Source organism: Rhodamnia argentea, chromosome 2 (assembly GCF_020921035.1).
Source record: "Rhodamnia argentea isolate NSW1041297 chromosome 2, ASM2092103v1, whole genome shotgun sequence".
Taxonomy (NCBI): domain Eukaryota; kingdom Viridiplantae; phylum Streptophyta; class Magnoliopsida; order Myrtales; family Myrtaceae; genus Rhodamnia; species Rhodamnia argentea.
Window position 1 is genome coordinate 10552128 of NC_063151.1, and position 11768 is coordinate 10563895.

Genomic DNA, 11768 nt, shown 5'->3' on the forward strand with positions numbered 1-11768 from the left:
ATGCACGTAATCTTTTAAATTTTTAATTTAATCAATATAATTCATGTACTTTAGCCCAATATATAATATAGTCCCTAAATTTTTAGTTTAATCTCTAAAATTGAACCAATAAAAAAATTATATTGAACGTTTTCTTATAATTCAATGACTACGTGAAGCTTCTTTCAAAAATTTATGGATCATATTAGTTAAATTAAAAGATTAGGTATCACTTTACATGTTAGATTAAAATTTAAATACCATATTAATTAAATTAAAAGTTGAAAACTATGCTACATCTTTAATTTTTGTTTTTGGTGAGGCAAGCGAAACGATAATGACGTGGTGAAGGAAGACCGTGCCACGTGGAGAAACAGCGCCCAAAACCCACCACCCCAACCACGCCCAAGCTTTTCGTTTTTAGTGTTTGGCCTTGTGACACACGTGCGAGAGTCCCAGATCTGAGGATCGCACTTTTTCGAGAATGTTCGGGAAAAAATCACTGCATCTTCTGTAATTGGTTCTTGTCAATTACAGAAGAACCGACCCGAAGACAACTGTAAGTAACCCGAGAAAGCCACTGCTCCGCAGAGAAGACGAAGGAACTTAAGAATTGTTGCAACGGGCCCCGTGACGATCCATCGCCGGCGAGCCTCGCCGGAGCAAACCCGTCGCCAGGGACGATTGAACCGTCAAAGAGGCCACGCTAGGCCCGACGCCGAGGGTCGCGCGACCTCGGCCACCCACAGACGCACGAACCCCAGACCCTCGGCGACCAGACCCGCGATTGTTGACCCCAGATGCGAGAGTCCAGACCATCGGCAACCATGGCAATGGTCAATGGGGCGTCGGACCGGCGACGAGATCTGGATGTGGAACTCAGCGAGGGAGAAAAAAATCATTGACTCTGAAAGTTTCCTTCCGAAATGCTAAAGGCCAAACATCTTTGACTTTGGGAAAATTGAATGAAATGCATTTTTAGGAGCTGCATTTCTTTCGGGAAAAAATTTCATGTTAAAGGAAGACAGTTTTTCTTCACTTGGTGATACGTGACTGAAAATATTTTCTGATATTTGGACCTCATTTGGTCAATCTCATGATTTTATCTTAGACAAAAAAAAATTTAAAATTTAAAATATTTTTATTTTATTTATTTTCTTTTTTTTTTCTTTCTTTCTCCACCGCAATCTGGGCTACCGGCGAGCCTCGAGCTCAAGCTCACCTGTGGCCATCGCTGGGTGATTGTCGTGGATGAAAAGGCAAAAAGAAAAAGAAGAGCAAAACAAAATAAAAAAATATAATACTAAAATAATAAAATAAATTGAGGAGAATAATTTCGAAAAGTGTTTTTTTTTTTGTAAAGATAACTTCGAAAAGTGTTTTCACCTCGTTAGATTTATAAATTTGCTTTGTTGATTTTATGTATGAATTTTTCGTTGGTCGAAAAGTGCTTTATGTTGACTAAGGATGCGTTTGGTTCGGCTTTGGAAATGGACTTTGAGCAAATGGAGATATCTTTAACCTAAATGGCTTTAAAAAAATGGAAACGGTGTTTGTAAAACGCAACTTTGGGCTACGTAGTGTTTGAAAAAAAAAAATTTGCAAGGGGCTCTTGGTTGCAAATCTCCCTTTTTCTATTCTTTTTATTTATTAATTTCTTTTTTTTTTTTCAAACACAAAAAATAAAAACCCTACGTTGGCCGGCAAAGAGCCTCGGCCACTGTCGGCCGAGGCCACCTGGTGTTGCACATCCCTTGCCGACGCTCCCCGGCCTTCATCGGCCCTCGTTGGTCCCCCGTCACCCTCCGCCAACCCCTGGTTGAAGAAGGAGATGAACTGCAACCAGAAGAAGAAGATGAGCAATTCGGATTTAACTTTTAAAATATGGGTAAAAATGAATTTTCAGTAAAGTTTTGAGGACAAAATAGGTAATTGACTAATTTTCATTGGTGAGGCCTTAGCATTTCGCTAGTATTGAACTTTCAGCTTTCCCAAAGCTGGCATTTGGTCTAATGCCCATTGAAAAGGCTTGCCAAACACCCCAGCATCTTCCCAAAAGGGTTTAGAGTCTCAAAACCCCTTGAGAAAGCTAAACCAAACGCACCCTAACTTATTATCGGCGAACCAAATGAGTAAAAATCTAAAAAAATTAATTCTTGAAAACACTTTCACTCAAATAAATGTACCAATATACATTAATACATTCAATAAAAATACATGGAGAATACGTCTTTCAAATAATGAATCCCTCAAATAGTTACACCTCGCTATATACATATATATGTATAGAAACCTTAATTATAACTGCTAATTAGCGGTTATTATGCTAAATACGTTTGTAACGCTAAACCCCGAGTGATTAGTAGTTACTAGCAGTTTGAAAGTTTTCTTAGCTGCCCAATGCAGATCGTCAACGAATTGAAAGGGAAGGACGTGCGACGATATTGGTGGCTCAACCAAGCGAGAAAAACAAGCAAACAAACAAAAGGAAGGCTTTAAAGAAATGGGGAACTCAATTATATATATAAAAAAAAAAGGAATGAATAAATTAAAATAAAAAGAGATCCGGAAGAAAAGGGAATTTGAACCCGACGTGAATCGAACACGCAACCTTCTGATCTGGAGTCAGACGCGCTACCATTGCGCCACGGATCCTCCCTGATCAATCTTGTTTGATCAAATAGTTATAATCTTTCCATTCTATGGTGGCGACGTTCAAGGCGACACGTGTTCCTCGTCTCCACGTTCTGTTAAGATAATGATTCATCACCGACTCCTCCTCTCTATCACACGCAACGATAAATAGGGGGAATAAGATTCGACCCAAAAAATAAAAAATAGAGGGTATAAGTGCGTTAAGGATGCCTTCGTTTCTCGAAAAATGAGTAATTTGAAAAACATGTTTAAAAAAAAAATCACTTATGTCGCTTCCACAAATAGAATTAATGGAAAATTTCTTCGTCACCTACAAAAATAGTTAGGTATAGATTGTTATAACCGATGAAATTATTATCGGTCAACTAAATTTTCTAAATGATATAGGTAATCATTTTTCGAAAAATATTTTCGAAATTGCTCATTTTTTGTGAAACGGATGCACTCTAAAAAATCCTAAAATTTATCATGAAAGCGCAATTAATTCCTAAAATTTGCAAAAAGTGCAATCCAATTTTAAAGCTTATCAAATTGGTGTAATTGAATCTTTCTGTTGACTCCATCCAATTAGTCTAACGGAAGTGCCGGCATAGATTTTCCTACTTTTTTTTTTTTTTATCCATGCGGCACTCACATGGCTAAAACGATGTCGTTTTAGTTCAAATTAGATTTTTAATTCAAATTTTATTTAATTTATATAAAAACAAGCAAAAAAAAAAAAACGAAACAACCCTCACCTATCGTCGCCGTCCCACCATCGCTGGGAAGGCCGATGAAGGGTGGAGAAATGGTTGTCGGGGGTTGCCGGGCCCCGTTCAGCATTTTCAAACTTTTTTCTTATTTTTAATATAATCGAACTAAAGTTTGAATTAAAAATCTAATTTGGACCAAAACAACATTATTTTAGCTACATCAGCATTTACGTTAGCTAAATTGGACGGAGTTAACAAAATGACTCGATTACACTAATTTGATAAATTTTAAGATTTGATTGCACTTTTTACAAATTTTAAGACTATATTACACTTTCGTAATAAGTTTTAGCATACTTTCATGATGAGCTTTAGCACTTCGAGTGCAATTATTCATAAAATAAAGGAAGCTAGGTTTGTTGACCAAAGGACTTAGAGATTGACGACCACGATTTGATATCTAACTTTAGGGAAAATGTTCAAATTTGATTGCCTTTTTCGATCTTTAGCACAATATCACGAGAATTTATCGTCTCCGACACTTGATTACTTGCGCTGTTGTTAAGACATACATATCTTCTAAAAGAGAGTGCTATCTGCACCGTCGAGATATTTTCCTAATTCATCGATTAGCTTTCAAATGAAAAATTGTATAACTTAATAGGTAACAAGACAGAATGTCGAGTAAGAAAATCATATTAGAATGAAGAAAGTTTGCTTCCCCCTCGAAAAGTTTGCATGATGCATGGCTTCTTCGAAACTAATCGGTTGGATTTTCACTTTATAGTACTTAAATAACTATGTCAATTTACAATGAATTCTTTGATGGATATTTATTCATATAAGAATGTGACTAGCACTTATGAAAAATGAAAGCTTATAATAGTCAAAAGATACGATTCGCCATCGATTCCTGCCCCTTTTTTCTGACCGATTCAACATGAAAACTTCATCACCTCGAATAGCATTAGTGTCTAGTAAGGTAACACACGTGTAATATGCATTAAAATTTCCAACAAAAAACTGTATTTCCAGTAAAATAATAATAGGCCACAAGAAAGTTATAATCAAGTAATGAAGAGTAAATAGTATCGAATAAAAGTTACACATTGCGCGATTCAAATATTTGATATAATCAAACCTACGAAAAAAAAATCTGTGCGTAATAGAAAAAAAGTTAGGGCATAATAAGGAAAATGAAAATTTTAACTTTGATTACGAGGATTTATACATAAATCTCCTTGAGATTAAAAATGAATAAATGTACTAGGCGTTTTGGATGATTTCTAAATCTTGCGAAGTCATGCATTTTATTTTATTTTTAATATTAAGTACCCGAGATTTTTATAATATGTAATTGATAGATCGGTCATATGATTTTTCTAAAAGGGGAATAAACGTATAGGTTTCCACACAAAAAAAGTAAACAAGTGATTTCATAAATCAAAACGTACCCTAAAATTTAAAATATAAAAATTCCAAATCAATAATTGGCCAATATATGTATTAAAAAAAGTGTGACCTTTAAGTGAAAGTTTTAATGAGGAGTAATGTTTTTGAGATAAGGATATGGAGAATTTCTGATTTCGAAATTCATGATCGAGTCACTCATAATTTTTTTTTTTTTTGGTTTATTCTATCTCTAACTCTTATTGTTCTATCTTTTTGTAGAGAGCGGGAATCGAACCCCCATGATACTAGTGTTCCACCTCCCAATTCCTTTATCAGTAAGGCCACATGTCTATTTAAATAGTTAATAATCAACTTCTTTAAAGCTAACGCAGGTTTACAACAAAAGTAATTTCCCTCGAATTTTCCAATACCAGCATCAAAGTTACGGACCAATCGCGTGAGCGAATTCGATAGACAATCGACCAAGTAAAAAGGGAAAGGAAAAAAAAAAACTTACTAGGGTGTAATATTGAGTCGCCAATTATAGGAAACGAACAAAAGATTAGTCAATGATGGGATTTATCAAGGAATATTAGGAAGAATATAAAAAGCTTGCTTAAAACGGTGGTCTGACCAAAAATATCATCACCGTCCAATTCTATCTTACCTTTTAGATTTCGCTAATCTCTATGCTCTTCCCTGTATATAAATCATACCCATCCTCAGCCTCATTCCAAAAAATCATCATCCATCCATCGAACCTGTCACCTTCTTTTCGTCCACCCATTACCCTAAATCACCCAAATTCCCATCTCTGCAACACTGTTCACTCCCTCATTCCTGAAATCAGATCTTATCTTACCGATTTTTGCAGTAAAGTTTGGATTTTTATTTGACTTTGGTGGCACAAAGACGAATCTTTACTTAGGTAAGGCCTGTGACTTTCATTTTTTGTTTTCCTCACAGAGAGAAGGGCAAGAAAAAAAAAAAATATACCCATCAATCTTTCGTCTGTTTAACCCCCCCAAAAACTATGTCCATGGCCATGGTTATATCCCCCCAAAATCAACCTCTCTCCGAGAGCACAAATGGGCACCTGTCCGTGTCTTCAAGCTCCAAGGTTTACCCTCCTGCGACGGTCCAGTATGAGGAACTCGTACAAAGCTCGGAGCTTTTCTGGGAAAAGCTCAGGGCTTTCCACCAATCTTTTGGCACCAAATTCATGTAAGTTCTTGAGGTTCTGGAAGAACACATTGGTTTGCTGTTCTGGGTCTTGATTCTTGAGTGCAGGTCTCGCGGATTTTTGTCTTTCTGCTCGAAGTTGGCCGGTTCTCTTTTCTTTTACCTGATTATGTTTTCCTGATTTTGGTTTATGGCTGGGTTTAGTTTGTGCCTTTTTCCTCATTTTGAAAGTTAGTGTCAGATTTAAGCTCTTAGAGATGGTGCATGCATGCAGATTTACCCTGTTGGCTCAGAGAGAGATCGTGGTTGCCAAAGACCCGAGGGTTGGTCTTAGATAGATTTGTTTTGCATGTAGTTTTTGGTGTCGTGGTGAATTCTATCTTCGCCACTTCACAAAGCGCGGTTTCTGTTTCGAGGTCTAACAAATATCGTCTACAATCTGGCTGACATATGATAAACCTCTCACATTTGGTTGAGCAATTGCAGTTTTGAGGAGAGTCTTTTCACTGGCAACTTGTTTTGATTGTTTGTTAACTGATGCAACTGTCGAAGTGATGAATAAGAAGGCTATGATTGCCTTATGGCGGTATCATTATTTTAATCTGCATTTGGGTAAAGAAAGAGAATTAATGTCATTTGGAGCAGTTAATTGCCAACGGAAGTTCTTTTATGCTCGTGTCGGTGATGTTAATGTGCGCAGATGTTACCTTTGTAAGTGGATCTGGGCTAGTTTTCGGTAATTTCTTGATGACGTTATCATCGTGATTTTCCATGCTCCATATCAGGCTGATCTGCTTCTCTAAGTACCTTTCCCTAGCTCAACATCTTACCTCATATCTTGTGTGGGGCTATCTTTGCTTATGATCAGACCATGAATGTAAATTGTGAGGAGTTTCCATTGCAATTTCCTTACGAAAAGTTTCCTATTACGAAGCGTCCGATCTGTATTAGCATGATATGTTAAGCACTATAGATTGCAAGTTTGCTCTGGTACTGCTTTAAGAGAGCTTTTTCCATGGTGGAGAATACACAAATGAAATTATTAGCTCATCGAATGGCTTATTATTATCAAATAACGTCTAAAATCTGACTGACATATGATAAACCTCTTTCAACTCCTTGCAGGAGAGTTGTCTTTTCCTTTCCTTTTTTTGTGTGCACGTGCGCGGGTGTGTCTGGTTTAAGAAATTGCCGTTTTGAGAAGCGTCTTTTCACTGGCAACTTGTTTTGATGGTTCAACTGATGCAACTGTCGAATTGATGAATAAGAAGGCTATTATTGCCATATGGCAGTATCATTATTTTAATCTGCATTTGGGTAATGAAAGAGGATTAATGTCATTTGGAGCAGTTAATTGCGAACGGAAGTTCTTTTATGCTCGTGTCAGTGATGTTATTGTGCGTAGATGTTACCGTTATAAGTGGATCTGGTTAGATATCGTTAATTTCTTGATGACATTATCATCGTGATTTGCCATGCAAGAGCTCTCAGATACATACTAAATCTAGCTTTTGCTTCATTTCAAGGCTGATCTGTTTCTCTAAGTACCTTTCCCTAGCTCCACATCTTACCTCATACCTTGTGTGGGGCTATCTTTGCTTATGATCAGACCATGAATGTAAACAGCGAGGAGTTTCCATTGCAGTTTCCTTACAAAAAGATTCCTAATATCAAGCGTCCGATATGTATTAGCATGATAATGTTGAGCGCTATAGGTTGCAAGTCTGCTCTGGTACTGCTTTAAGAGAGCTTTTCTGCTGCGGAGAATATACAAATGAAATTATTAGCTCATTGAATGGCTTAGTATTATCATCCTTTTTGTGATTCTGTTTATTTTTTTCTTTGATTTTCATATATCTTGCGACACATACATTTCTAAAATCATTACGAAGTACATCTACATAGGAATGAGGAGAATGGCATAATCAATTTCATAATATAATTCACGCAGGGTTCCTACGGTTGGAGGCAAGGCTCTTGATCTGCATCTCCTTTTTGTGGAGGTGACATGGCGTGGTGGTCTTGAAAAGGTATGGATTCTACGCTTGTTTCCTTCTCCCAAGTACTGCATGATTTGAATTTTAATACGTCAGTTGGAAACTACTAGGGCACCTGTTCTTGGACCTTATGCAGCTTTCATTTAGTTCTTGAAAGTCTAAGCACATTCAACAATTAATTATGAGTGATTCATTCTTGTTTTTATTATTTTGTTATGGTTGGATCATGACTCACAAGATGCTCCATTAAAGTTGATGACTTTATTTGATCTTGTTTGGGAGTGTGCCACCAGTGGCTAGATGTATTAGCTCCCCCAATTTCATTAACTTTTGACAGGTGATCAAAGATCGTAAATGGAAGGAAGTGATTGTGGTGTTCAACTTCCCAACGACAATAACCAGTGCATCATTTGTTTTGCGAAAGTACTATATGTCATTGCTTTATCACTTTGAGCAGGTCTATTACTTCCACAGACAAGCCCCTTCGCATTCAGCTGCAGGTGCTTTCTGCTGTGAATAGTGATTTTTCACTCTATTTAGAATGTCATTTCTGAAAGGTTTTGAATCATATTCATGCAGATCCTGAAAGCGGGAATGAGGTTGAGGGGTCAGTGGGCCAGAACAATGTAGTGTCCACGAGCTTCATGTCTAGTCAAGGTATGGGCTTCTGTTTTTGAGATGATGGCTTCATTTTGATTATATCATGCTTATCAATTGGTTGATAAGGACAGATTAGTTGAAAGGAACAACGGCAAGGGGATGGCATGATATGGTAGTGGTCTGAGGAGGAGAGTGAGGTGTGAGAAAAGGCAAAAGTAATAAGGAAAAAGGAAAAACCAAATTGACAAAGATAGGAAGTAGGAGCAGCTGGGTTATTTACAGAAGAATCTGCTGTGTAGTCCGTGAAGAAATTCTTCTGTTGAGGTTCTTATGACAAGGAAAAAAAAAAAAAACTGTTTACTTTCCTGTCTGGTCAAGAAAGAGTCAGAGACCTATTGGTTTCTCCTTTCGAGGAACCTACATATTTTGGGCAATTTTGAACTATCATGATGGCATGGCGAGTTCAAATTAGATTGTCTAAATTGCTGCATTGAACAGTTTTGGAGCTTAAAATCACAGGTGGCACTTATGGTTTATGATGTTTTGCTGCTGACCTGGACATGGATAAGGTTATGGTCATTCTTAGTTGCTTTTTGCTAAGCTCTTATGCAAGTTAATCACATGTGTTGGGAAATATAAGTGTCAGTGTTGCCGTGAGCTGAATGTAAGTGTATTTATAGGTTATTCCCTTATGTCTGATGTTCTTATGCCAGATAAGCATGATAGATATCATCCGCTTACAAGTTTCATTAGGTTGGTAGTTACCTGTGCAGAGAGCATCTCTTTCTTCAAGCGCCTAAAATGAGATTTTAGCTGTTTGCGTTGCTTGTTGATTCCTCAACTAGGGCTCTGCCAAATTTGGAAAAAAAGGTTTTGTTAATGAAGTGCCGCTTGACATATGTCAAGCAACTAATCGACCAAAAAAAAAAAAAAAGAAATATGTTATGCAACTCAATGCGGAAATATTGCAATTTGCGAGACACTGTTTGTCCTTTTGAGATGCACAATCAGTGTTTGGAAAATCAAAGTATATTAAGCATATTCAACAAAAGATGTGGAGGCGCTTTTTAAAATTAACTTCTCCCCCTTCTGGTGTTGCAACTTATTTTAGGTCTCGTGGCATTGTGTTACTTAACTCGGACGAGGCCCAGAAACGTTTCTCTTTCTGCTCTTGGTAAATTGGTTACAATTTCTAAGCAGCTGTACTTGTTTAGCCAGGTGATGATCTGGTGACCCTTTTTTGTGTGCAGGAAATTCGAAACTGCATCCTGGCTCTTCAGTAACTGGGTTCATCGATGGGAAATTCGATAATGGGTACCTTGTTTCGGTGAATTTGGGTAATCATGAACTGAAAGGGGTCCTGTATCATATTCCCCAGGTAATGCACATGTCTCAGAGTGCTCTTCCTTCAGAAGTTCCTACCCGAAGGAAACGGAGAAGATCGCGGATGAAATTACGCGACCCTTTTCGCCCCAAGTCCAACAGGAGCGGTTACAATTTCTTCTTTGCTGAGCATTATGCTAGGCTAAAGCCTCAGTACTATGGCCGCGAGAGAGCCATCAGCAAGAAGATTGGGTATCTGTGGAATAACCTTACAGAGGCTGAAAAGCAGGTGCTAATTATACGCTACATTTATTACGTCCCTCTCCTTCCTGTCGTTTGCTCCATGTGTGTGCTTGCGTGTCATGCAATAACTTTCTAAAGAGGAATATTACGTGGATGCATGACATCCTAAAATAGATGCTGATTGTGAGGTTTTGGTCGGACAGCTGAGATAATTTTGGATGCCTCAGATTTTCTTTTTTGGTCTTCCTCTTTTGTCTGATTTTACTATGCCTTACCATTGTCCCTCTCTTTCAATATCTACTGTCTCTGCTCATTTGGCAGTAAGAAAATTACATCCACATATCAAAAGCTAGTCGCCACAGGTATCCTGTGACATTAACCTTTTTTTTTTTGTGGTTGAACACATGGTATTCACCGCTCACTATAGTTAGGAAATTGGTAATAACTGTCGTCCTGGCTGTTTGGCGACTGATTTGCAGCATAACACATTTTTTTATGAATCTTACGTGGATATGTGTATAGAACAATGTTTGTGCGGTATATACGGATGTCGAGATACATGTACGTTTCTGATGTATTTAGGAAAAACTTCTACCCCGGAATAGTAAGAAGAAAAAGCTTGCCCTTCCAGCAGTGGTATCGGATCGATGATGTGCATTTAGCATCTACACTAACCACTTTAAATGCATACTTTTTGTTGCACTAATGGCGTTTTGTTTGTGAAAATTTCTTGTCACGCGCATGATGATGTAGTGAACTTGTAAACGCAAGACGTGTCTTGCGCATGCTTTCTCCGGCGGCTAATGAAGCGGATCACTTGCTCTAGTCATCGCCTCTAAAGCTTTTTCCCTTTCTGTTGCCGCAGGTTTATCAGGAGAAAGGCGTGAGGGACAAGGAGAGGTACAAATCCGAGATGCAGGAATACCGGTCATCTCAGGGTTTGAATGTCAGCAAAGTTTAGGCTTCTAGGTTACTCTAGCTAGGCTTAGGCAATCCATGTTCTAGGGAAGGCCGAATTTTTGCGCTCTGTTCCTTTTCTCGGGCTTTGTCGGACATGCATCCTTTCGGTAGCATATGTAGATCACATCTGCGTGCCTATGCACGTCTGTTGTTAAGGAAACAGACTCTCATGTTTTGTCGATGTGGACGTCGTGCATGTGGTGTCGGGCTCGGTTTTCTGCTTTATCGCGGGTTGATAAGAACTGCTGACTGAATCTCTTACTTTGAGCTAAGCTTGTAATATATTTTGGTGAAGTTTTAGTTTACTTGGAGCTTTGGTGCGTATGGTGACTGTTTTTTCTTCTTCGGAAAATGAAGCTTTTTTTTTTTTTGGGACTTATTTTTTCTATATCTAGTTGAAACCAGAAGTTAGACTAGATAAAGTTTGGAATTGCTGATACCGATTTGATTTTGCTTGTATTGTTTACAAAAACTAAAGAAATAAAAAATATTTTCATCGTCCATAAGGAAGTATTAAAGACATAAATTGCTATCAATAATAAAAATATGTTTTATTAATTCATTATTGTAAATGATGTAAATAATCGACTTTAGAAAATATTATTTAAATTATTTATTTTTCGCGAAACAGATGTTTCGATCCATTTGAATTTAGATTGAATTGAAGATAATTGATCTAATTAAAGATAAGTAGGTTCACTTGCAAGAGTTAATTTTCTTATTCAGTGTGATAAAATTTATTCTT

At 37.5% G+C, this 11768-nt stretch overlaps 1 protein-coding gene and 1 non-coding gene across 2 annotated transcripts; one reads left to right on the forward strand and one right to left on the reverse strand.

Annotated features, from left to right (window-relative positions):
- Positions 1-2562: 2562 nt before the first annotated feature.
- TRNAW-CCA lies at positions 2563-2634 on the reverse strand. Its single transcript has one exon. It is a non-coding gene; the product is annotated as a tRNA-Trp (tRNA).
- A 2816-nt stretch (positions 2635-5450) lies between these two features.
- On the forward strand, positions 5451-11334 carry LOC115754154 (high mobility group B protein 10-like). The gene is made up of 6 exons (XM_030693113.2): positions 5451-5942; positions 7852-7930; positions 8235-8397; positions 8477-8554; positions 9748-10109; positions 10929-11334. Exons 1-6 carry the CDS (start codon positions 5752-5754, stop codon positions 11022-11024), a joined length of 969 nt encoding a protein of 322 aa, XP_030548973.2. The 5' UTR covers positions 5451-5751; the 3' UTR covers positions 11025-11334.
- The last annotated feature ends 434 nt before the right edge of the window (positions 11335-11768 follow it).